Below are 27,862 nucleotides of genomic sequence, written 5' to 3'. Positions count from 1 at the left end.
TAATTGTAGATTTTCAAAGGTATTTGTCCATAATAGGAGAAATTGTTATCTTTTGAAAATGAGATGAGCAGTGAGGCAGACGACTGTAACAAACCCTTCTAAAAGCATGTGCGGCATTCTTACCATAAAGAAAAATTAACTTGCTTAGAAAGTATTATTAATCATAATTTTAAAATGCTACACCTCAACTCATAAGAAGATGTAAGCTTCTAGATTAAAAAGATGATTGTGCCAAAGCTTTGTATATATTATCAGTAATGGATTTAAAATGAAGTTTAAGTCATCATTTTAAAAAAGAAAGACACTTAATATCAGAATAACTTATGAAAGGTCAATGTACAGAAAAATTTGAATATGTATCTAAGAGAAAATTAGTGGAGACATATGTAAATGGAGAGATATGGTTTGACCGTGAGTTAAAAGATGTGAGCTTCAAATCAAAGTTTTAAAGGGATTTGTTATTTTGTTGTGTTTGTGTTTGTGTGTGGTAGGTCTCACGAATCCATGGTTCACGGGCTGGAGAGATGGCTCAGTGGTTAAGGAAGAACACTGACTGTTCTTCCGGAGGACCCGGTTCAATTCTTACCATTCATAGTTGGTTCATAACAATCTGTAACTTCGGTTCCAGGGCATTAACTCCCTTTTCTGGACTCTGCACACCAAGCACGCACATGGTGCACAAACACAAATGTAGATAAAATATTCATATCCACTGACAATCCAGCCAGCCTTGATGGTAACACTTAGACAATCTCAGCATTCAGGGGCTTTCAAGGTCACGGTCAACATGGACTTTATAGTGAAACATTTGTCAGAAGGGAAGAAAAGAAGAAAGGGAGGGAGGGAGGGAGGGAGGGAGGGAATGAGCAAACTTTTTTTTAAAAAAGTCATAAATTTTATAAATTTATAAAATTTGTAGAATACAAAGGACTTAAAACAGTCAAATTACCATCACAAAAGACAAGTTAGGTGACTTAGAGTAACTACCTCAGAGATTTTTCCATAACAGTGCAAGGTGGCATGAGGACCTGAAAGCGGGGTAACAGGGTAAATGCAGAGGTCAGAGGTCAGCCTGTCACATGCTATGCCAGCACACTGAAGGAGAGGAAAACCTTTTATTCAAAGTCTCTGATATCTAAACAGAAGGGGGATGCAAACAGACGGAGTAGGAGTCATGTAAAGTACCCATCACTGTCCACTTGGGGAATAGCTCTAGGGTCCTGGCCCTAAGACAAGGAGCTCCCCAGGTGCTCAAGTCCTTCATACCAAACACTTAAATGCTAAATATAACCTGTCAACAGTGCCCCGGATACCGTAAGTCATCCCTGGATTACTTGTGATACATTTGTTGGTTACTTCCCCCCACTGTAATGAATTGTATGATATAAATAGCGCTGATGGTTTTAGAATCCATGACCACTTGGCTCCAAGGACCTGAGCAGAGCATCATGGTGGCTGGTAGGAGTGTGTGGTGAAGAACTAAACAGCTGGTGGCAGACAGGAAGCAAAGAGAGAGGAAGAGACTAGGTACCCAGTATAATCTTCAAAGGAAGAAAGAAAAAGCAGCTCCCTTCTTCCTCCATTTAGACTCTGTTTTCTGATGTTTCCAGAGTCTTCTAATATATTACTCCCTGCTGGGACCAGCTTTTCATAATATGAGCCTACAGGGATATCTTGTAGTAAGGTTATAGCAGTACCTAACTCATTATACATACTATGTAAAGAATTATAATATCTGTCTTGGTTAGAAAATAATGATGATTTTAAAAAATATCTGTACATGTTTTATATAACCATAGTTACTTTTTTAAAAACTATTTTCTAGCCACAATTAGTTGAGTCCACAAATTAGAACCTGTGGATACAGAAGGGGATGACTGTACGTGAAATCCAGGACCACCCTATGGCACACAACTGACAGTGGCTTCTGCGTCTTGAGGGATGGGGATTGCAGCCAGGGCACAGGCAGCCCTTCTGTAGACTTCCAGCTTGCTAGAAGTGGACACACAACTATCCACCCTTCTCAAAGCTCACGGACCAGAACACTTACGATGTGTTGTAAGTTTTACTTCAGTTGAGAAGGAAAGCCATGAGGATGACAAGGCAGATACTGTAACCGAGGGGAGCAGGCCAGGTGCGAGACAGCGAGCAGCCATGACTGCTGTGGAAGGCTTCTGACTCTCCTGGAAGGAGCTGTTCACGCCGTCACAGCATGGTATTCAACCCAAGGTTGCCTCGCCTTAGAGAAAGCTTCCTGATACGATAAAATGCTTTATTTTCTTCTCATGTGATTTTTATATTCAATTCTTAACATACAATAATCAGTGCTCTGATTTTTTTTGCAAAATTACATACATTTCTATAAGTCTAAATATATATATTTATAACACTTTGCATTTTGCTCTGTAGTCCGTCCTCTGTAACAATGGGCTCTGCATTTACAGATTCAAACAGCCTCAGGGCAAAAATATTAACGTAAACGGAAGTGTGTATGCATTGAGTGAGTGCAGACCTTGCTCGTGCCATGATGTCCTAGTTACTATGAAATAATAATAACTGGTTTTCTAGTGTTCGCATCAGGCAATCTCAGTAACCTGGATATCTCAATTATTTACGGGGGTGTGCACGGGTTGTACGTAAATCCTGTTTTCTGTGGACAGGGCTTTAAGCATCTGCAGATTGTGGTATCCTGGTGGGAGGAACGCTCCTAAAATAACAGTGCCCACGGGGGATTGTATGTGTGTATTGTGGTGAGTTGCATCAGCCTAATTAACACATCCATCCCCTCACGTGGTTGTCTTTGGTGAGATTCTTCAGTTTTCGGGTATAGCATGCGTTAACTACTGTTACTGTGCCATGAACTGAGTGTCATGTAATTTTTCCTATTAATTGCTTAGTTTGTCATTTCCCATTGTGTATGTGCTGTGCTGTTTCTGATGTCAGAGCAAACCTTGGCTTTGCCCTCAAGGATTTCATGTCTGGGCCATTTATCATTGGGCCTTGGTGTTTTAAGTTGTAAGCGCAGCGGTCCCTGCCTCGCTTGTACTGTTTTCAGTGTTTGGGGTGCATCGCCGTGCTCAGGATTACATCACAAACCTAGAGTGGGTGAGGTTAGAGGTACTGAGTACCCATACTGTGCAACAAGGCAGGAAGTCCACTGTAAAATGCTCTTCTCATGATTTAAGAATAGCGTCTTTCACTTTTCCTACTAAGCCAAACATGGAATGTTTTTGCATTATTTTTTTTTCCCTTTTCTTTTTTTCGGAGCTGGGGACTGAACCCAGGGCCTTGCACTTGCTAGGCAAGCGCTCTACCACTGAGCTAAATCCCCAACCCCATGTTTTTGCATTATTATGGACCTAATAACACAGGGTTCTTTTCTGTTTCTTCTTTGTATTAAAGTCTTATTTATTAAAATTTTGTGATGTCCTTGCATTACTGTCTTTGTCTATTCAAGATTAAAATTGATAATGACTATAACGCATGTAGACGAGGACCACCACAGAATAATGGCTGTCCTTAGAGAATGGATGTAGGCTAGGCATTTTCCTTTAACATAATTTGTCAATTTTCCCCTCCCCACCCGCAACCCCTACTCAATGTTGAGGTTCCCCTGTGACTTGGAGGAGTCATGCAGCTGCTCCAGTGAGGCTGCCTTGAGTTGGAGATGAATTACTGCAGGGGCTGACATAGAAATCAAGAGTTTGTAGTTCTTTGCATGCCCCTTGCGACCACAACTAGTTTCTAAAGATATAATATTGCCACTAGCCATTTCATTAGAAGCTATTTGTTTAAAATAATCATTTCATTAGGTAGAACTCTGTGATTGGTAGAAAAAAATGATCTTTAAAATGTCATTTTTTTTCTTTGCAGTTTTGAGAAATGGTGCTTGGGAAATTGTTCACTGGGAAAAGGTATGCATTGGCTTTATTTTAATCTAGAAGAAATGCATAAAACTTTACTTTATAGCATAATTTTTGTATGTATTAGAAGCAAATGTCAACAACCCTACTAATACAGAAGCTGTTTAGTAATCACAGTAAGCATTCATGAAGCCTTCACTTAGCTCCATAGGCCGAGCATCTCTGTACTCTTCCAGGAAGACTGTTCTTCTGGAAAGTACTACCTAGAACATTCATGTTTCACAGTATATTTTGAGTACTCGTTCATAGATTTTATTTATTTTGTGTTGTGAATTTTGTTTTTAATCATCTACTGTCCAAGTAAAGGAAATTTGAATTCTGCAATTTCACATTTGCATGCTTTAGTTCAAACTCATATAGGGAAATCACCCCATTTACATTTACCACTATTTAAAGACAGGTAGTCATGCAAACTGAATGTCATTCTCTAATGAAGCAGAAGTCAGTTGACCTGCTACCTAGGAACTCCACCGTTGTGAGCGCAGTCACAATATGGCAAGTGTTAGCCAGGTGTCTGTTCTTGTAGCCATTACTTGCAAAAGGTAAGCAAGGACAACTGGTAGTCCTTCCACAGTTCCAGAACACACATCTCCCGGTCATCCACACGGACCATTGGTGGCCATCAGATGGCTTCTTTGGCCAGGGCAGTGAGCACCGGATGTATATCTCACATTATCTTCCTGGGACAACAAAAGTGTTGTCTGCCGCCACTTCATTTATGCTCCACTGAGGTCCGTGCACACAGTTCTCCTTTGTGATGGTCCTGGCCACTATGTCAGTGGAGGGAGAAGGTCTCTTCTCAATAAAAAACAAACAAACAAAAAACTGATTATTTGTTGATTTTTTTTTTAAATCACTAGTTAGAACTGACATCTCCTCTTGTAGAGACGTGGAAATTCACAGCTCTCTGCTCTCTGGTCTTTGACATTAAAGTAATAAGGAGGAAAACACCTTTACCGTTCCATATTTCTATAGTAGGCAGCTCTGTTTCAGAAGAATGAAGTAGAAAACAAAACAGCTAAAAACTTTCAGGAATGCCATGCTTTTATGGGTTCATCAGCTACTTGTGGGCTTAAACATTTTACAAAGAAGTCAGATGGGATGTATTCAGATACAGTTTATTGAATGTGGGTGCACTGTATTGCAAGGGTTATCAGTATAGTTAACAGAAAGACACGGTTTTTTTCTTCTTACCAAGACTTCTCGCTCAGGTAATATACAAAGTTGAGAAGTAACTCCCTTTCACTCCATTGTAAAATTTTCCTCACGACAACCATTATTATGAGGGTGTACTGTTGAACACAGATTATCGTAACTCTCACTTTTAGATTTTTAATAGATAAAGATAACAAATCACTAACTGTGGTTGCCTATATTGATAGCATCGCTGGTCATTCTTGAGGTCAAGGCCACACTTAATGTGTATATGAAAAGATAGAATTTAAGGTATTATCAAAAGGCCACCCAGTTAAAAAGAGCTGACGTTATTTAGTAATTATAACTAGATAGTTATATTCATAAAATTGGTTCAATGATGAATTCACAATAAACATGCAAAACTCATAATATTTTGATGTTGGCAGTATTGTTAGGAAACATAGGGAAGACCTCATTCTTACTAATACATGGAATGCTTATGAGCAAACTTTGTGTGAGCTGTGAGAAGAAAGCAGATGCTCTCTAGATGTCAAATATTAACATGAGTGAGGCTGGTGTGATAGTACATGTCAGTGTATGATAGCACATGTCAGTGTATGATAGCACATGTCAGTGTATGATAGCACATGTCAGTGATCCCAGCACTCAGGAATCTACGTCAGGAAGGTAGTCTCAAGTTTGAGGTTAGCCTGCTCTATACAGTAAGACTTTGTCTCTCACACACCACCAAAAAAAGGGATTCAGGTAAATATATAATGTATAGTCTTTCAAAATTAAAAACAAGAGATTGATTATTTCAAATTATTAATATAACAGTTTTAAAAGTCTATTTCAAAAGTAGATGCTAACAGATAAAATAGAGAAGAATCCAGTGTCCTGAAATGAGGCAGGTTCGATATTTAATAAGCAAGGAGAAATTGGAGATTGGCAGGGTCAAGAAATAATACTTGAATATTTCGGTTACATCTAAATCATGATTTGTGCAAAAATAAATTCCATCTGGCTAAAAGAGTTGAGTGTTAAAATGCTGTTTTGAAATACACATTTATAGAATTTTAATAAGTATGTGGGAAAGATCAATATCTCATGATCGTGGTTATATAAATTTTAAACCTATACAAAAGATGCAACAAATAATTGAGAGGAATATATTAAATATTGGTACCAAATAAGACAAAAGATTTAGGTTATTATTCTTTAAACAAACAAACAATAAAACAAAGTCCGTAAAAAGCAAGAAGGAATATCAACTAGACTTGGTGTGATGGCCAACCAAACAACAAAAAGTACAAACGTAAGTGTAATCAATGTTTCATTCATGGTCAAATAAATATGAGAAACTCATGTTCCAGAATTTTTATTTTATATTACATTAGCATACTGTTGCAGTCTAGAATTATGACTGCCCATGATAAAATTCATACAGAAGATCCTGGTAATTTATAGCCCATCTCTACAACAATCATAAAGCATGAGAAAGTCTACACATTCAAAATGTTTTTATAAGATTTAAAGCTAGAATACACATACACTCGAGAACAGGCGAGTAAGTCAGTGTTCCGCACCCATATTTTATGACAAGTAAAACTTCGATTTTATTTATAACACAGAAAGTTATATACACTCATTCAGTAAATATTTATTAAATGTATGTGCCGAGCAGTGAATGGGCTCATCGTAGGTAACAAAACATGTAGTGGCATCTGTATCGTAAAATGTAATCACATGTAAAAGAGTAGACCTGTGCTACTGAGCTGCCAGCCATGCAAAAAGAAAAAAAAAAAGTGTATTGAGCAAGCAGTAGACACAAATGACACAGATGCAGACTTTCTTGGTGGTGGCTTGGCCATATTTCTGGGACAGGTCTTGTCAATGGTTCACGTGAAACTTTGTACAATGAAAAATAAACTTAGTAAACTCAAACCAGTAACGCCATCCGCATGCCCTTGTGGTATGAAAAACCCACTGGCAAATGGACTTTACTTCCAGGTAATGTCACTGCGATTCTCAGTGTGTGGGTGTTTTTAATGTCTCTCAGAAGACTTAATAGCTTTGTCAGTGTCCATTCAGTCACCACAGAACATCAGGATGCTCTCAGATGTTAGCAGGCCAGCACTCCAGATGGCCACGAAGTAGTTTCTCTGTAACAAAGGTGAAGTTTCAAGATTTTTAAAAAAAGCATTGTCCTGACAAAGCCTCCCCCCTTGGGGGCTGGTGGTGAAGATTCTGTATCTCTTGAAACAGCAGCATCTGGCCCGCTTGCTCTCACCACACAGACTGGTTCTTCACGGAGACGTGCAAAGATCACTGCTCAGGTTTTTTTGAGACAGGTCCAAGTAGAGAATCTAGCTGAAGGATCTTGAAACAAGTAAATATTTCTGGCACAGCTGGGAAATATGGCATGGGAGCTGTGTGCATAGCTGAAAGTCACAGCAAACTGTCTAAGGGGTAAGTTCTCACCACGAGACAGATTTCTCTGGATGAAAACTGTATCCTGAAAAATTCTCATATGAAATGCAGATATGTTGTTACCTACAATCGGAAATAGTATGATTCTTAAGTAAGTCCTTTATAGTTAGATTATTTTAATGCCTTTTTCATAATCTTTGATTATAATTGCTCATGTCCGTGGCTTGGGGAAGTTGAAGGCAGTGAATCAGAAGCCCTAAATATTTCCCAACGTCCTCCAGCGGGATCCGTGCTCAGTGCATTGCTTCTGTCCCAGCCTGCCCTTCTTTTGGTTCCCTCATTCTGGAGTGAAGAACACCGTGTTAGGAGGTTAGAACCAGGAGAGAAAGTTGCTTAGGGATCTTTGAGAAACAGGTCTCAAACACAGGCAAGGAAAGGGGTCCCCTGCTTTCCTCACATCGTGAGAGCTACTTGGGCAATGAGTGAGCTCCTGGCTCTCCAGGCTGCTGGAGTCCCCACAGTACAGCATCCATGGAAGGGGTTATATTTTCTTCCGCTTATAACCCAAGCCCTTCTGCTGTCTCGCAATGAAGAAAGGAGCTGGGTAGCACTGCAGCCCGTTAGGAATTCTCAGCAGTCGAATGCATCAACCTAACGCCCCTGGAGGCGTTGCAGCCCTTGTTTTCTGAAGCGCGTAGTTTAATTGAAGGAAAAATCTTAACACATGGAGACGATTAAGGACTGGCTACATGGTAACTGGGTTGGCATTCCCTCTAAGTGCCTTGACTGCAGAGCACTTGTCTTTCATAATCTTTTTGTCCTTGGTACTGTTAGTTACAGCACATTATAAAAGGACATCGTGTATTTATACATATCATTTTTATAGTTTGTTTTTGGTTTTTTTTTTTTTTTTGTATGTTCACCCTCTTTTGAGGTAGTGAGTGTTCAATTCCAACAGCCTCGGTATTTTGGGCATTTTTCGATGTCCACATGGCAGGTTTCAACTGAAGTGATTATTATTTTTTTTTTTAATTTTAAAAGCATGCATCCAGCACTTTCCTGTCTGGAAAGTGGGCATATACACCATAGTTAATAAGGTGCCACTCTCCAGCATTCCCGCACTATCTCTCCCAATAGGTAAATTACTGCAGTGACCCCGGCTGTAGTAATTACATGATGATCCCCACTGAGGGTCCCGTGCCTAAGCAGAGCCAGGCTGTTGCTGAGTTTAGACTTGGCGTTTTGTAAAAGCTATTTGCCAAAAGCAGTAAGAGCCTGACAAAATAGCTTCCAGTAGTTTCTGGCCACGACAGAACTTTAATTCACCTTCATGCCATACTCAAAGGTTAAAAAAGTGCTACTATATAATAATGAAAAATTGTGGTTTATGTTATTTGAACTACACTGATAGTCTCTTTAGAGTTATGCAAAACTCAGGCTATGAGAGATAAGTAGGTGTGCATTTGACTCTCGGCTTTCCCATTCATCCTGAATATGTGACTCAGAAACTTAGAGCCCTAGATGTTTTCTTCCTTTCTCAGTTATAAATTAAAGCGACAGCTCACAGCTGCCACTTCTTCACTTGTACAGAGACTCCCTTAAGGAAGAGGTTCTAACTGCGGATTCCTCCTTCTTGTTTTTATGTCAAAGTGAGAGCATTTAAGAAGTGGAGATGTCAATCAAGTGTGTAGGTAGAACTGATCAAAACATCTTTTTAAGATAAATAACAGATAAAAACAAATATAAATTCACCTCTAATATTATGCCATTTTGTGGAGATTAGAACTTTTAAAAAATTCTGTGCATTAATAAAATGGGTTGTATTTTTTTTACTATCTTTCCATGCAGATAATTAACCAATTCCCAGTTTTCTTTCAGGTAAATGTTGGAGATATAGTTATAATAAAAGGCAAAGAGTATATACCTGCTGACACTGTCCTTCTCTCGTCAAGGTAGAGACACCTACTGATGCTCAAACAGTGTAGAGGATGGTTTCTCTACCCTGCATTGACCTTGTGATTCCTCCAAGGAAATAAAGAATAAACGAAGAATTTCAAACCTCCCATGATTCTTAATTAAGCATTTACAAAACTGATTGGCTTCATGTGTGCCAAATAGACTGAGTATCAGGTACTGCATAACCCAGTCTCCTCTCTCTCTGGCTCCTTCCAGAGCCCTGCGGTATGTGTGGACCACTAACTCTGTCTATGAGTCCCTGTCATTTATATTATGCCGTCCATGGACTGGGCTCTGTTGACTCTTCTCTTTTCGGTCCTCATTTATAATAAACCCCTTTACTGCGACGGGGTCATCTCTTGCAAACCTTCCTGTTCCTCGTGGTGAAATGCTACAAGAGAATGGATGAGTGATTTCTTACTGTCATTGTGCCTTTCCAAATGACACAGTTTTCCCACCAAACTGAGAACTTTATTCTTCCCCTCCAGTCCCTTCCGTTACTGAGTATAGATCTTTCTGTTATTGTAGCATTCACATTTTAAGATAATTGTGAATCAGTATTCAGAGCATACGGCCTTAGGATTAAAAGCTACCACACTAGTCCTTGAATGAATTCAGGATTTAAAACCTCACAGGGGGTCCTAAAATAAACAAAGAAGAAATGTGTTTTAACGTTCTTGAGGTTGTTTATCATCATTTCCTTGGACAGTTTGATTTGTAAAATCCACATAAAAATATGGACAGTGTCCTTTTTTCAAAATCTATTTAATCAGGTCATGATTGAGAACGATTGGGTTTTTTTTCCAAGCTAGCGAAGCGTAATCGGGAAAGCAGTCAGTCCTTGGCCGTTTATAGAATCAGGTATTTGGACGTTTGAAATCGCCCAGGCTGTTCTGATTTCCCCAGCTGATGTCTCTGTGTAGCACAAATGACTGTTCTTAAGTCTGACGTAGTTACCTTTGTCTACAGCTTTGGTGGAGAGAGTGTCTAAAACGGAATTATTAGCTTATTGGCTTTCCTTATCTGGGTGGGAGCAAGTTCGGGGATGAGCCTGAGGTAGCCTAAAATTAAAGCAGGAATATCACTGCCAGTTCTGTTTTTTCAGTGACTTTCAATCTGAAATGAGCAAGCAGAAGTGTTAGCACGTAGCCACGGATACATTTATGTGGGAGAAACATGGAAGAGAGCAACCCAGGCAGATTCTTGGTGTGACTTTCATGTGTCTCTGGATACAAGGCCTACGCTCCTATATGCTCTGAACCACAGTGTGTTACTTATAGTTACTAATTATTAAATCACTCCAGTGGTGCAGCCATGCCCTCTGAGTGCCTAAGACATCTGTGCAGCTCTCCGCGCAAGTTAATACAATCGGGAGCAGTCAACTTGAAAGCGTTTTGGAGTCAGAACAAAGTCACTTGTGCAGTGTCTGAGAGAAGGGGGCTAGGTGCACTTGTCCCTCAAATAGGTAACAAATAGGTTTAAGATCACTTCTTCGCTGATTTGCTTGGAGTAAACAAAGTTTGCAGCAAATCGAGGACTTTAAGGAAAGGAAATCTGTACGGTAACTCTATAAAATGTTTTTTATTTAATTTGATAAATGCTTTTATGTCAACTTTAAAATACTAGATTTTCACCTTAGAAATGTAAAATCGGGCAGCTTTAAATCAAATAGGCGATCTTTGAGTATTAAACATTTTCATCTCTCCCTTCAGGCCTGATCAAAATAAGTTTTGAAAAAATCGGCATTAGATATTTTTATTAACATGAATCCTCTTCTGTAATAATTCCAAACCTTCTGTCTCTTTTGTCCATTTGTTTGGTTTTTGTTTTCTCTGTTATTCGTTTCTTCTTTTTTTTTTTTTTCCTCCTCCCCATTTTAATTCTTTTAAACTGGGACATGTAGGTGGCAGTGGGGGAGATAGTGAAGGTGACCAATGGGGAGCATCTCCCAGCAGATCTCATCAGTCTGTCCTCAAGGTCAGAACCACAGAGTGGCACAGGGCGTGTGTACGTGGGTCCTCAGCTTAAACCAAAGAACAACTGCACCCAAATGCGGTTGGGCTGGATCTCTTCCTGTAAAGCACAAATGCGTGTGCTCCTGGATGACGTGGACTGGAGATATTGTAAAGGCACTTCACGAATACGGTGCTGGACGCTCTTTGTCCTCAGCTGGGCAAATTGAACCCCTGGGACTCCCCACAGGAGCCCAAGGGAGTTTACTTTCTCGTGCATTAAGTCACATATGTTTTAACAACGTGCCTCGCCTTTAAGGCTTTAGTTATTGACTCTCCAGGATATTGTATGTGAACAGTGTTAAGCTTTTCGTGACTCAATCACGGAAAACCGATTACCTTGTAAGGGTATCTTCTTATTCTTATATTTTAAATTGTCTGCAAGTTCTGTGGAATTTCTGCAGTAACTGCAACTAAGATTTGGGCTTGTATAGGGTTTATAGAGGACCCCTGCACGAGGCTGGATGTTGTACCTTTCCGTACTGCATGCTTTGGGATCCAACTTCATCCCTGCTGTAACTTCTGAACCAGTGCGCACTGCTGTGATTTGTGTGGGCTGTCCCCGTGTCTGTCCTGTGCCGTGCACCTTGTTCCGTTTTTCCACTTACTAATCAAAACGCTTGCTTTGCCCCTGACTGTACTTTGTCTTGGATGTCACCATGACTTGCTGAAGTATTTATGAGCTAGCATGATTCCTGACTGCTGCCTCTTCACAGCCCTTAGAGCTAGCGCAGTCACAGCCGTCTGAAGTCATTGTCAGGAATGTTCCAAACTGGGACGTATCTCATTGGCCTCTCGTCAGGTAGAAGTCAGCCATTTGAACGTCCTAATTTCTTAGTCATTTGAAGCTCAATACAAGTTGTTTTGTATGGAGGGCAGTATTAGAGTTAGGCTACTTTTATTTTACTACAGGACTGGCTTTGGATACGTATATTTATTAGTGACAGTTTAATGAGTTTTACTGCTGAGATAAAGAATTGGTGGTCTCATTTACTGTTGTGTTTGCCGCCATTTTTCTGTGTTGGCAGAGAAATGTGATTTACAGCTTTAGAAGCCACTTACGTTTCAGATATGTGGAAATGATAAAGCTGGACAGTTGCCAGACTGAAAACAACTATTGTGACCATGAGTTAAAAAACATTTTTTGGAATAATTGAGAGTGAAGATATTAATATGGAAAGATTTCTCTGCTTGGGAAATAGCAACCTATACGAAAGAAAGCTTGTGGGGAAAACTTGAAGAATGCTTGAGGTTACTTTAAAATTAATCTATAAAATATGATTGATGTCTAAGTCTTTAGGTAAAGCTTTTGTTAATTAGACAGTGATAAACTCAAGCTTACGTGCCCATTTCTGGCACTTAGCGCAGTCTATTTTGCACATGTACAAAATGGAGGTTGATTAAAAAATTCCAGTGTTTGCAAATTTCTTTTCTATTTATAGTTATTTATCAGATAAATAAGCTAGGCTACATCTTATGTAGCCAAGTGATAATGAGATTGTTTAACTTAAGAATACTTTTTGGGTTATCTTCATAATGCTTTTTTATAGAGCTGAGGGTTAAAATTTTACAGTCAGGCCACACTCATACATCCATAGCAGCCAAGCCAAAAAAAAAAAAAAAAAAAAAAAAAAAGGTGAAATGGCTGTAATACAACAGGAGAACACAGGTCCCAGGCCACCATATCCAGAAATCACTTAAAACCCTCAGATGCGGCAGCTGGAGGACAAGGAGCAATATGGCCAGGTGGGCTGATATTTGCTTCAGGAACATCTCAGGCAGGCTGGGTTGATGGACAAGTTCATAAAGTGCTTGCTAATACACATGATGACCTGAGTCCAATCCCTGAGACCCTGCATGAAAAAGCCCACGTGCGGTAGTGTGCTTGTAAGCCCACTCCTAAGGAGACAGACACAGGCAGGCTGTTGAGCTCACTGACCAGTTAGCCCTGGTGTACGCAGCAAGTTCAAGGCCAGTAAGAGACCCCGCCTCAAAAATACATGGACAGCACCTGAGGACACACGGCTCAGCTTATACTCTGACCTCTACACATCTCCATGTGTGTTCTCCCACATATATGACCAGGCCACAAATAGCATACATGAGCGCATAGACACACACACACACACACACACACACACACACACACACACACACACACACACTCAATCAAGGGTTTTTTTAATAGACCAGAAAATATAAAGCGTAATGTCCACTTCCACTATAAAACACATCCTTTAAAAGTAGCCTTAAGTTATTAATAGTATGTGGTCTACATGATCTTGTGACCTCAACTAAAAGGCTGAGATAATAAGTATAAGCTTGAAGAAGGAACATTCTGGAAGGTTTTAATCAACCATTTTACATAATTAATTTACATGTGGGCCGTGAGAATGAAACAGGACATTTCTGAGCTGGAGATAAATCTGGATACAACCCTGTTTTACACTCCCAGAAACAGTCTCTGTTGTGTCTGTAGGGATAGGCAGTTTTAAAATAGCCTCCTCATGATGTTGTCTTGAACCATTACTGAGTGTTGTGAGGAAATGGCTTTTTGGGGTCTCCTGGCTGGAAGGCTGGTCCATGAGTGTCGTGCATGAGTTGTGCCTCACGCTGTCTTGCTGTTAGAATGAAACCCATCAAGAGGCCAGGTGACTATAGCTTTCTGTAGAGTAAATGGCTTCGATGAGTTTGATCACTTAAATAAGCTGGTCTCTTCCTTTCCTGTCCCAACTAAATCTTTGTTTCTCACTTATGAACAACAGTGAGCCCCAGGCCATGTGCTACATCGAGACATCCAACTTAGATGGTGAAACAAACCTGAAAATTAGACAAGTAAGTCCTATATATTGGGTCATAGTCACTGCTATGTGATATGTGTTTAGAAGCCTCTGTCTAAAAGGGACTCTGTCTAAAGACAACTATTTTCTCTTTGTACCATTGTGAAAAATATTTTATAAACTGCTTAGAATTAAGTATTGTGCAATTAAGATTGGTTGAGTGTGATCCACTGTGAAATATTATTTATAACTAATATTCTAATTACTTTATATAATAGCCAATGCTTCAGTGATAATAGTAGTAATAACAGCTCTTGGTGTGTGTGTGTGTGTGTGTGTGTGTGTGTGTGTGTGTGTGTGTGTGTGTGTGTGTGTGTTGAAAGAGAGACAGAGACAGAGAAACAGGGAGGGAAAGAAAAAAACAAACACAGAGACACAGAGAGAGACTATAAAAACAAGTGTGCCCTGGTTGGCCTGGATTCACTATGTAGACCAATGGCCTCAAACTCACAGAGGTTCACCTGCCTCTGTGAATCCTGGGATTACCCCATACCTCGTGTTTTAAGCTCTTTGACATGTTCAATTAATTCGTTTTTCTTGGCCCCAGTTAGCATTGGGTTTGCCATACTGAACAGCAAAATTTCCACTGCTCTTTAGAAACACATTTATCTTGGGGATATAAATTACTTTATATTTCTCTATTTGCTTTTTGTATTCTATTACATTCAGCAGAAAACAACTGTACGATTTTGTTGTTAAAGTTTTAAAAGGGAGGTTTATTTTAAATACATACCCTGGGCTTCCTGGTGATTGACAGCAATGCCAGTGGGTGTTTGGGCCATGGTAGAACGGGATCATCAGAAGGGAAGTAAACTCAGATGGCTAAAAAGGTGGATGTCCTCAGTGCTGGTCTCTTCCAACTGAGTGAATGGAGAACTGCTCGAAGTTCTCCCTCTCAAGAAAGGAGGGAGTGAGGGAAGGAGAAAAAGAGAAAGGAAGACAAAGCTGTTCTCTTTGAATGCAAACTCTACTGTTTCTCACCTCCTTTAGACTCAGGAGACAGAAACTGTACAGTAGCTGGTATTGACTTTAGTTTTAGAAGTGGTGCAATGGATACTTTAGGACTTTCATAAAAGTTGTATAATTCTGTACTCAGTCTATGTCACATTGATAAGAAAGGTATCCCAAAATTACAGTTAGACAGTATTAGATAAAGGGAAGAATGACTTGCAAAATGGTGAGATTCCTTATCTAAGAGCGTGGAGAGTGCCCACCCTCACAATGCTTACTTAAAATACTCTCTGTTTATTTGGGAATGTGCCAACAGGGTTTACCAGCAACATCAGATATCAAAGACATTGACAGTTTAATGAGAATTTCTGGCAGAATCGAGTGTGAAAGCCCAAACCGACATCTCTACGATTTTGTTGGGAACATAAGGCTTGACGGACATGGGTATGTAAACTACATTCTCCACATCACCCTGTGACAGTGAGTGTCTCCTGCGTCTGCTCGCACATGGTCATCTTCTGTTCTAGATACTCAGTCACAACAACTGTTTTAAACATGTCTGTATTTCAGCTGATCCTTTGTAAGGATGCTGAATCCTGACTCTACTCTTGGAACAGAATCAAAGATGTTCCTGTGTTCTTGGCAGTGTGGCAGTTGGATGTTTTCAGTGATATTCTAGGACTCTGACATATTCTTTGTGGGTAAATAGCCTGTGGCTGGTTCTTTAGCTGAATTTCCTGCCATCACCTTCCTGTCCCAAGCCCCTGGCCCCAGTCCAGTCCTTTGATGTCTAGATGCCTTGAGTTCAGACTATCACAATAGGTGGACAATTTTTTATCTCCTCTGTAAATGCTTTTTCCCTAGGCTGTGCTGTCATGTGTAGTCCCTGGTTTCTGCTACCTGGGTCTCATCTACCCTCCCACTTCGTTAACTTTCCCTATTTGTTTAACTAGAATTTAGTACACACCTAAATTCCAGGTGCCTAGACCAGAGGTTCCCAACTTTCCCGGTACTGTGACCCTTTAATATAGTTCCTTTCATGGTGACCCTCAACCATAAAATTATTTTCACTGCTACTTCATAACTGCAGTTTTGTTATGGATTGCAATGTAAATATTTGTTTTTTTCCAGTGTTCTTAGGTGACTCCTATTAAAAGGGTCATTCAACCCCAAGGGGTCATGACCCACAGGTTGAGAACCACTGGCCTAGATGATTTACAAATATTACTTAGGGCCATGCTGAATAACCAGGTAATATTATGTTCCTGCCTTTTTGTCTGTTTTCATTCACTCTAGCAAAGTACCTTAAAAATCAAAAATCTATGAGCAACAGAAATCTACTGCTCATGGGTCTGGAAGACCAAGGCACCAAATTTGGTGTCTGTAAAGGAAGTGTTGCTCCCTGCATCCTGGCATGACGGAGGCCTTTGGGCATCCTTTGTAATGATGTAGTCCCAGTCTCAACAGCAGTGTGTGTGTGTGTGTGTGTGTGTGTGTGTGTGTGTGTGTGTGTGTGTGTGTGTGTACGTGTGTACTCCATATGTGTATAATAAGGATGCATGTAGAGACCACAGGTCAGCCTCAGGTGTTGTTTCTTGAGAGCCTTTTGATACGGGGCACTGATGTGAGATGTCCGGCTGGCTGTATAGAAGCCCTGGGATGTTCTTGTCTCCCTATCCTTCCTTGGTTTCTGCTACCTGATTCTCATCTTTCCTATAACTTCCTTAACTTCTCTTATTCATTTAACTAGGATTTAGTATGCACCTAATTCTGGGTGCCCTAGAGTAGGGAATTATAAGCACACACTAATACCTAGCCTTTTTTTTTTAATATGACTTCTGAGAATCAAACTTGGTGTTCATGATTGGACAGCAAACAATTTACTGACAAGCATCTCCTCAGCCCCATGAGTGCAGAAACTTCAAGACTTAATCATCTCTAGCAACCTAATGCCACAATAGTAAAGACTAGATTTCAATATGGAAATATTGGAGAGACATTAACACATACCAGAGAATATTTTGAAGTTTCTTTCTTACGGCAAAGTAGTTGGAGGGCAGACAGAAATAAAGGAATAAATAGAAATTGTGATCCTTTATCATTTTGTAAAAAGCAGAAAGCCTTTGGGAAAGATAGCATAGGACAAAACAGATGATATGTCCTTAGGAAGGAAGGAATCTCTTAGGGAGATTGACATCAGCCTCCTTCAGAAAGTGACATTTGAACAGTGGTGATCAGAAGGTTAGGACCTTAAGCATGTGAATATCTAGAAGTAGAGGAATCTAGACAGAAGAAATAGTGCAAATCACTGCGGTTGGAGGAAGAGAAATTGAAGTGAAAGACAAAAGTTAATAATGGCCCAGATCCCATAGACGTTGTAGGCCATTTCAGGGTGTTCTGAATGGATTTGGGTCCCTGAGTGGGTTATGAAGGGGAAACATCCTCCCTCTGGTTTTGGACTTAGTAAATTTGCGGTGTCCAAGTGGGATTTAAATATATGTCTGAACTTCGAGGATAGTTTGTATAGATATTTAAACTCGTGAGCCTGAGGGGAGGGGGGATCGTTGAGATTGAAAGGGTATAGACAGAGAAACTGAAAGCCCTGAGGACTGTCTGGGGGGGAGGCCTGGAGAAGAGCAGGCACTAGAAACATAGGAAGGGTAAATAAAGTGCCAAGGAGAAGGGGAGGGACACAGTGAGGTCCGCTGTCACCCATGACCAAATGCACTGTGTCTGAACATTAACATTTGGGTTTAACAGATGCAGTCTGAGGAGGGAGAGCCTGATGTCATGGAGAAGAATTAGCTATAGCAAGCGTAGGCTTCTTTATCAAGGAGTTTTGTTGCAATGCAAGGCAAAGCCATGGCACAGAACACGGCAAGAAGGGTGGGGGTGTCTGGTGCCCCTTCTGTTTCCTGTCCTCACTCCTTCCCTCCTCTACCCAGCAGAGCTTGTCTACCAGATAGGTGGGCTGTGCAGGTAACCATCAGCTAGATTCACTGGCTCAACCAGGCTAGGGGAATGCCGCAGTGTTCTCACTGTTAGAATGTGAATGATAAAAAAATTAAATAAGGAACCAAGTAAATGGCGTGTGAAATGCACCCTTACCTAATGCACCAAAATGTCTTATGATAAATGACATGGGAAGTATATCCCGAACTGACACCCTTATCTAATCCACCAAAACACATTCTTATGATCTTTGAGGTAATCGTTCATTCTCGAATTTTCAGCGTAATCTCTCCTTGAACATATGGTTATAGACTAATGATAGATTTGGCCATTCGTACGAGCATCGTCTCTTAAGTCTGACATTTTTAACTGGCCAGCTTCCATTCCTTATCATAACATCAGTGCCAAGCAAATCGTGCCATAAAGAAAACTTTATATGATGGCACCGAGATTTAAAAGCCTAGAGTTTTATCATATGCTTTATTTTACCAGAAAGGTCGATCTGAGTAAGTGATGCGGGCAGTCTAGGAGGAGCAGGCAGTGTGGGAGAAATGTGTCGAGAGAAATGAATGTATGAGATGTGGTCCTGAGCCCAGTCGCATAGGTGAGGAGCAGTGGGTACACAGGTGCTCTAGAGCACAGTCCAGGAGCTTCCCAAGAGCTCTGAGCCTGTTTCAGCCTCCAGGCCCCTCCCAACCCGGAAGTGCACTCCGGATGTTGACACCTGTGCGAGAGCGTTCTGCCATTCCAATGGCTTTGTCCCTGGAGGGTTCACAGGTACTAAAAGCTCAGCCCCCGATGTAAAGAGTAGAGACTGACTCAAACGTAAGCCTCTTTCCCATACAAAGTAATCAGTCTTCATGCATTTTATAAGCCTTCACCAGTGGACTGTGCTTCATCCATCGCAGTGGGCCCTAAGCCTGCTGCTGTGGGGCGTAAATGATGGAGTTAAAATACACTGAGGTTTCCTGAGGACTCCTGCAGGGGCCATTCTAACCCACACACGTGGGTTCATTTCACTGAGGCAGGAGAATATATTTCCTGAAGGAAGGCCCCATGCCAAACTATGCCCAGCCTTGGAAGCTGACTGGGCCAGCTAAACCCACCAGAAATGGAGGCTTCCCCGTCTCACTTGGCCTCTATTGACTGACAAGTCCTATATTCTTTATAGACTCCATTAGAGATGGTTTCCTCCTTTTCTAAGAAGTTTTAAGTATAGTTTTCTTTATGTTTGAATTTTTACATTCCTTCCTTGTTAAATGAAACCTACCTTGGTTATTAGGGAGCCTTGTGCCATTCAGTTTTTGGATTGTACATTTCCGTCAACTCTCCCGTTATATCTTCAGTATACATTGTGCCATCAAACCCTTGAGTCTCTGAGTTTGTAGCACCTAATAATTCACCACGAAGGCGAGCCTTAGAGAAAGCCCACAATGGACCAAGCCTGGGCCTTATTCATGAAAATGCTTTTTAACATCTAGGAAGCAAATGGCTTCGAAATGATTACCATTTTTGGGGAATGTTTTTGCATTCTTGGAAAACAGATATGCTAATCCTATAAAATGAACATTATAAGGCTTTAGGTCTAGGCTCGGGTTTCAGAAGGGCGATGGTAGTATCAGAATATGACGTGAGCTATGATTTTATTTGTGTGGTTTTGAGCCCTGGTTATGTGCAAGGTTGTTTTTAATTTAAATGCAATATGTGTGTGTGTGTGTTTATTGAGAGGGTACAGGGGAAAGATATCTTAGCCACGCCATTTTCAAATTTTCCATAAACTTAAATCTCAGGAAGAGTCACATATGAGGGTTAGCTCCTACCTTCCAAACACTGCCTGCTGTTTGAGATGCTGTAGTAGTTTGCTTGGGCTGTCATCATGACAGGACTTGGATTGTTAATTTTATCAGTTGAAATTTGTTTTTCTACCATCTGAGAAATGAAGTCCAAGGAGCATGATAGGATTCTGATGGAGGCTGCCTTAGTTTGCATTTCTTTTGCTGTGAAGAGACACCATAACCATGGCAACTCTTAGAAAGGAAAGCATCTAGTTGGGGCTGGCTTACCGTTCAGAAAGTGAATCCATCACCGCCATGGCAGGAAGCATAGCGGTGTGGAGGCAGACACAGTGTCGGAGAAGAAGCTGAGGACGCTCCATCTTGACCCACAGGCAGCAGAAGTGAATGCCACAGGAGGCGTAGCCTAAACATCTGCGACCTCAAAGCGCACCCCCCGCTGTGACACACTTCTTCCAACAAGGCCACACCTACCCCAACAAGGCCATACCTCCTAATGGTGTCACTCCTTTATGGGCCATAGAGTTCAAGCCCATGAGCGTGTGGACACCATTCCTATTCAGACCTCACAAAGGCCATCTTTGCATCTGGTAAAAATGTCGTCTCCGTGCCTATTTATTGGACAAAGAAAGCTCTCGGGGGTCTTGTCAGGGCACTAAGAACATCAGAAGGCCTCACCCTCATGAACTCACCTAAGACTAAAGGGTGCGGCTACAAATATTAGCATACGGGGAGCTGGAGACCCATCATTGGGGTGTCTGGGGGATACTTTTAATCCACAGGGAGAGTAAAGATATAAAAAATGGCTAGTGTGGTGTTAAGGAAAAACCAACTTCTTCCCAACAGTTATATTTGAAAAGTATCATTGCTAGTTAAAAAAAAAATACTTCCTTTTGAAAAAAAATACTTCCTTTCCAGAAATAAAGTTTTAATAGTGGAGACTTTGATAACTGTACAGTGACTGTGCGTTTCTAGGGCATTTTGGATTATGTCACCTCTAATGCCAGCATACTCTATCCTAGCACGGTTCCCCTGGGAGCAGACCAGATCCTTCTTCGAGGGGCTCAGTTGAGAAACACTCAGTGGGTTCACGGGATAGTTGTCTACACTGGACACGACACCAAGCTGATGCAGGTGAGACTTCTGTCTGGGGAACCTTTTAAGACTAAGTCTCTTGGAAATGCATGATTCATCGCTCTGCTACACTTGCCCCGAACAGAGCAAACTATCCATCAGAGATCCCTGAGCCTCAGCCCTCACACCCACACTGGGAACTAAGGTGAAGGAGACCTTGAAATCCTGTCTCTATGAGAAGAGCTCCCTGCACATGGGAACGCTGTGAAACTTTCCCCAAGGTCACCTGACGCATGAGTGCCCAGTGGAGGTGCTGTGTGTTGATCACAGCGTCTTCCACCTGTAATGCTCACGCCAACTTGCCTGTGTAACACTGCCTGTCTCGTGATTTTATTTTAATGCAGTGGTCGAATTTTAAATTTGGGTGGTTTTTTTTTTTTTTTTTTAAGGAAAGTATAAACTAACAGTTATCTTTTTAACGGCATTTCTGTACAAGGCCGTTTTTGCCGTCTAGTCTCCTTCGGGTGTTCATGTACACCCAAGTGGGCTTCATCTCTGCATTGTAATGTAAGCTGCATTCAGTAACGAGTGTAGGGAGCTCACTTGGAAATGCTAACCAGAATGCCACTCTAAAGGGCCTTTGTCCCCACACGTCCTATAGGCGTGAAGATGCTGACATTGACAGTGAGACGCTCCTACCCTGGCCTGGCTAGAAACTCTATTATTCTTCATTTATATTGGTTATGAGGGATTTCCTTTTCTGTCCTGGGGATGTTTGGTTAGCACAGACCTGGCATGAATACTGAATCATCAGGCAGAGCAGAAGAGCCTTCTTTGACCTCTGCTGCGTAGGTCAGGCTTGCTTCACGGTCCTCCTGCCTCTGCCTCCTAAGCCACTCAGTTCTTTGTTATTGATGACAGGTCCAGCATTACCGCTGTGTCCAGCAGAACAGTAGCTGAGCAGCACCAGAGATCCTCTAGACACTGAGATGTTTTCAGGGTCTTAGTTCCTTTTCTCTGCCTCTTCTAAGCAAAGGCACTGAGAAGATGCTGCGAAAAGACCTTGTTTGTCTAAGCAGCCATGTATATCTTAATCTGCCTGACATATTCCAAAACGGATGTTACCCCTCCCCACTTTTCTCATTGTTTTACAACCTAGAAAAGGTGTCTGTGGTGTAGAGGTCTTGGGAAAGAGAGGTGGCAGCCATGGACACCCTATTACACTTGCATTTGGAACAGTTTTCAGCTCAAGTCCAGGTACTGAGCTGTGACTTTGTCTACCTTATCAACTGCTAAGTATGCAATACTAAACGCTGAAGTTTTCCCCATTTATCTTCTTTTGTTTTATTTTGTTTTGTTTTGCAGAATTCCACAAGTCCACCGCTTAAACTCTCCAATGTGGAGCGGATTACAAATGTGCAAATTCTGATTTTATTCTGCATCTTAATCGCCATGTCTCTTGTGTGCTCTGTGGGCTCAGCCATTTGGAACCGAAGGCATTCTGGGAAAGACTGGTACCTCCATCTACACTGTGAGCAGTGAAGGCTGGCGTGCTTGTCCCCCCCTTGAGATATACATTTGCTTCGCAGTCAATCTTAATTTAGTTTGCAGAATATCCCATTGTTTCTGAAAGGGAAACTTGTGGCTAAGATAGCTGGAGGTCTTATCTTTATTTTTTTTTAATAGATTTCCAGGAAAAGCAAGTAAAATTTAGGTTCTCCGAGCTTCGGAACACTTAAAAACTTAAAAACCCACCTCCATTTCATAGTACTATAAAGTGCTCAATAAATATAACCATTAACATGATATACAAAATAAAAACTGCCCTCTAAAGTTTATTAAATGTGGCAGTTAAACTCATAAAAGGAGATTATGTGTAGAGGAAAATGAGTATTGAATATATTATGGAAATATATTACACACTTTAAAATGTTTGGACTGTCCTCTTCCTTCCTCTTCCCTTCTTCCTTCCTTTCTTTTGCTTTTTTTTTTTTTTAAATGTGCTTTCCTTTGAACTCAGTAACAGAAGTCTTATGTAAATGCTCATCTTGTCCCAGGGAGAGTAGTTTTAAATCACTTCCGTCTACAACACATAGTCTACAACACGTATTCATTCTCTTGCTGTTCTTATATTAATGTATTCCCTCTAGGACTTTCTAGGAAGTGAGTTTCTATTTCCTTGTGATGAATACTTAGCCAATAAATATTTAATTTCCCCAAAGTGTGTGAAAACAAATTCCAGTACAATCGTACAGAAACAAAAACAAACAAACAAAATACAGATTTCAAAAGCTGTTTTTATTACATTTAACTTTTTATTATATTTAAGGTTTTTATGGTCATGATTTATTATTACAGCATGAAAAAGTTATTACTGTGATCAATTTGCTTGTGTATATCCATATCCTTTTACAGTGCATTGGGTTTCCCTGGTTTTTTTTTTTTTTTTTTTTACTGAAGAGAATGTTAATTTACCTAGGAGAATAATTTACCTACAGATAAAAGTCTCCTGCAACTAAGGATGGCTCAGTGTAGTGCTTACTGGCTTATAAGCGAGGACTTCCAGAGCCCAGCACTGGAAAAATAAGAAGTATCCTTACAATTCAGATTGCTCTAGCTGCTATTGTTTGCTTTGAAACCCTACTTTAGTTTGAAAATACTTAAAAGAATTCACATACAAGCAGTTGTGGCCACCTGAAGATTTGCATTTACAAACTGTCAACCTTCCTGACAGCGGAGCTTCCTGATTGGAACAGGATTTGCAATGCCAATAAGGACAGCACTCTCCCCATCCCCAAAAGAAGGTTTCTCCAAGTATCCCTGCCTCTCCTGGCGCTCCCTCTCTAGAATGGCCTCAACTGAACCTGCTTCTGCCTTCCTAGTTATGGCATTAAAGACCTGTGCCACAACACCCTGATCCTTCTACTTTTTAATATCACCGTGGAGATTCTGATAGGATTAATGTATCCACTGGAGTTTGGCTCTAGGACATCAGGAGATGACCGTAACCCAGCAGACGCCCAACCCTTTTTACTTTAAATGACCTAGTATTTGTACTATGTATATTTTGTCATATACTGTACATCCTATCAAGGTTAATTAATATGCATGATACAAAAAATACGCTGTGTAAGTGGTTATTACACTGTATTATGTAAGGAATAGTAAATCTACACATATTCAGTACACAGAGTATTTTCAATGTAGAGTTGGTTGAATCCCTGGTGTGGGACCTTAGAGGGGGATAGGACAGGACTGTGACTCTCCGTCGAAGGAGGAGTTTGAGAATCAAGATTTATATTAGAAGCAAGGTCGTTTGTCTAGATTTGTTATGTAACGTAGGAGCTGTGGTCACACTCAGCTTTGCTCACTGTAGCTGTAGAGCTGTGAATGATGCTCTCCCTCCTCCCCAACAGATGGTGGCGCTAGTAATTTTGGACTGAACTTCCTGACTTTCATTATCCTTTTCAACAACCTCATCCCCATCAGCTTGCTGGTCACATTAGAAGTGGTGAAATTTACCCAGGCATACTTCATAAATTGGGTAAATATGAGTTTGTATTATATGTCCTCTTCCTAAGTATATGTTTTCCCTCTTTAAAAATTTACTCTGATAGGGTCTTTTGATCTTTGGACATTAAAAATAAATGCTTTTGAATTATTAAGTATATATCGTTTTAATTGACTATGTGATGTACTTTTTAAGACCAATATGGTTTTAGCATGTTCTCCTCAGAATCAGGCAAATAGATACATCAAATATCCTGAAGAAAACTGGGGTCTTTTGTTCAGGAAACCTGATGGGATCACACAGTGGCTGTAGAGGAAGGAGACCATGCATTTGGAATTGAAATATTTGTCTTGTAGATCTAATATCATAATTTATCACGTAAGCAACTTTGTCTAGTCTCTTCGTTTCTTGCAACTGAATTTCTGGCCACAAATGAAGGGATGACAAAGTATTTTACCTGAACCTGCAGTATTTGTGCAGCTCAAGAATCTGTGTCCACGGCAAAGGGTTGTATACACAATCAAGCACATAGCTGTGCTTCTGACGATGTGACTGGCCCCAGTTCATCTCTGACACTGGGAATGACTTCATTGCACATGTCTTTTCCTTTTGAATTATTATATTGATGATTTTAATACTGGAGCAATGAGTAGACATGTTTCCTATATTTTTTAACAAATAGTGTTTTGTTCTTTCCATTTTATCTGAGTTAAAATTAATGAATTTGTATAAATTATATCTTCTGGCCTGATTTGCCAGAGTATTGAATTTTTCTTTTTGAGAAATTTAGATTTTTTTTTTAATGTTCGAAGCTCATCTGAAATTTTTTTGAAATGAACAATATTGGGATTTTAAAAATATAACGGAAGATACTTTTGCAGCTGGTCATTATCTTCTTGTGGTAAATGACCTTTCTAAAATCCCAGTTCTTTTCTTATCTTTGGTAAAAGATCGGTGTAATTCAGGACAAAGAAGGGAGCAGCAGACAGAGTTTACTTTCACATAAGGACTGTGTGCTGAAGAATTGGCTACAAATAATAGTAATAATGGTGGTGTTGGTAGTGTTGGCTAGTCCTGGCAAGCTCTTGCTTTTCAAGCATCCTCCTAACTAGCAGAGACTTTGCAATGGCCCTGGCTAGCCAGCTTCTTCCTTGTGTGGAAGAGTAACTGCCTCCTGGATTCTAGTTCTGGACACTTGTCCTGTTATACGGTATGGGTTTCTGAGAATGACTTTGAAAATGTTTAGCCTCCGCTGTTCTGTCGCCTGTTCTAAGTCATATTGACCCCTCTGCTTTAAACCCCCCTCCCCTCCTCTAGCTGGTCTTCATTTCCTGGTTTCCAAATTGATCTCTGTGTGAGCCCTCTCTTCTTATCTCTCAATTCGACTCGGTTGACAAATGTCAGTTTTCCAACATGGCGTGTAAACTCAAAGCCTAGTCCAGAGATGATACTGATCACAGCACAGAGAGGAGAGGTGTGAAACTCAATAAACTACAGCCCTGACTTCATAAAGTATTCTGCTATAAAAAAAACATTCAGATAATGGGTTGGATAATGGGATGAGATCATGACTATTGGAAGCAAAGCAAGTACAAAGAAATATAAAACTATTCCTTTTGGCGTTGACTGTCAATATCTATACTAATAGAAACTTAGTCTGGGGAGTCCAACCAGATGTGGTCTCTTAGATAACTTTTCACATTGCGTGAAGAGTTAACTATGAAAGCATTTGTTGACTTTCTAGCAAAGATCATTAAACAGTTACTGCACATCCATCCCTCTAAGGGTCACTGCGTGTGTGTTATGTAACTTAACCTCGACAGGAAGATACCTTATTGGAATGACGAGTGGAAGTAAGCTGACTATTGTACCCCACAGACAAAGCTCTCACTACCATACTCTCCTGTTCCAACTAAAGGGAACCGTCCCCCTGCTGCATACTTTTCAGGACAGTCCATGCAGAATCATGTAAAGACAGTAAGGACCTAGAGTGGCTACACAGCGCTCAGTAGGCAAATGGTGACTTGTGAAAAGTGCAAAAACCAATGTGATTCTTTCGCTGACCCAGTCCCTCGGTCCCTTGTGCTCAGTGATGTCGCTTGCTTACTTGTAGGATCTCGACATGCACTATGAGCCCACGGACACTGCAGCAATGGCTCGGACTTCTAATCTGAATGAGGAACTTGGCCAGGTAAACTCTTACTGACACATGTTCAATCAGTGGTGAGACTTGGTGTCATTTCCGCCTCAGGTGCTGACTTCAGATGAAGCAGCATCTCCTTGTCTTTCATTGTTTGAGTAATGCACGTAAATACGTTTGTTGATGTATGGCGGGCGCACAGTGTTCATATTTAATAGTGGAGTTTCCCAACAGTAAGGCAGGGATTTCTGTCAAGGTGGGATACTACGCAAGCCTAGGTATGCTTCTTAGCAGGTAGCCTAGTTAGCTGTTACATATTGCCTGCCTTTGAGTTATAGGCATAGCACCAGAATTGCTCATAACTTTCATCCATAAGGAGGGAAAAGTTCATATTGTACAAATCTAGTCCAATAGGGGACTTGGATTAGTCATAGCGTTAAATAGAAATAAGATCTATAGCGGACACTTCATTAATATAATACATACAGCCTCCCATCACTTACCCAGGATGTAGCTGAGGACTGTCAGGTGACGTCATCATTAATGTAAACATCATAAAATGCACTTCTCCATGCTAACGGCTATGACCTCACTAGACAAGCAGTACAGTTTTATGGTTTCCATATCATATGTTCATCCTTCATTAACTAACGCATCCTTGGGTGACATGTGACTACATATGTGTAATCCATCCATAAATGCTAGCTGATGAGGGATTTTTGCTTTCTCTCCCACCACTTTCCAACTCTATTTGAATGCTGTTTAAATCGCATTCAGGACAGACTATGCTGTCCCTCAGCGATTTAGATGGTGTCTGAAGTGAGCTGCACAAGCTATTGCCCAGCCTAGCATTGCTTGTTACGTTGAGAAATGCTGGCGAGTCCCTTGTACTGTGTCTGTCTGAAAACGGTAGTGAAACTTTCCAAGGAAATTCAGAATATCCTGAAGCAGGTTTCTCCATGACTCTAGTTTTTCTAATCCACACTAATATATACTCCACAGTAGAATAAAGTCGGCTTCTAAGGAAAGTGTAATTTAAGTACATTTTCTTTCCTCTATAAAAGTTTTCCTGAGCAGGATGGAGCTAGCTCATAGGTACAGCACTTTCTAGATATGCGCAGGCCCGAGATAGACATTTAAAGG

At 40.6% G+C, this 27,862-nt stretch overlaps 1 protein-coding gene across 5 annotated transcripts in view; it reads left to right on the top strand.

Annotated features, from left to right (window-relative positions):
• Atp8a1 (ATPase phospholipid transporting 8A1) overlaps positions 1-27,862 on the top strand; it is a 227,865-nt gene that overhangs the window by 53,393 nt on the left and 146,610 nt on the right. For 2 of the 5 annotated variants that reach the window (XM_032915816.1, XM_032915818.1), the window contains exons 6-13: positions 3,874-3,914; positions 11,350-11,423; positions 14,224-14,293; positions 15,566-15,693; positions 21,017-21,128; positions 22,434-22,599; positions 24,485-24,612; positions 26,693-26,770. In XM_032915816.1, coding sequence (XP_032771707.1) covers positions 3,874-3,914; positions 11,350-11,423; positions 14,224-14,293; positions 15,566-15,693; positions 21,017-21,128; positions 22,434-22,599; positions 24,485-24,612; positions 26,693-26,770 — 797 coding nt within the window. Of the gene's footprint in view, positions 1-3,873; positions 3,915-9,338; positions 9,443-11,349; positions 11,424-14,223; positions 14,294-15,565; positions 15,694-21,016; positions 21,129-22,433; positions 22,600-24,484; positions 24,613-26,692; positions 26,771-27,862 lie in introns of all 5 variants that reach the window. The other 3 variants (XM_032915815.1, XM_032915813.1, XM_032915817.1) reach the window with 3 other exon arrangements.

This window comes from Rattus rattus, chromosome 11 (genome assembly GCF_011064425.1).
Source record: "Rattus rattus isolate New Zealand chromosome 11, Rrattus_CSIRO_v1, whole genome shotgun sequence".
NCBI classification, from domain to species: domain Eukaryota; kingdom Metazoa; phylum Chordata; class Mammalia; order Rodentia; family Muridae; genus Rattus; species Rattus rattus.
Note: the sequence above shows the minus strand (reverse complement) of the source record. Positions and strands in the feature narration are given on the sequence as shown.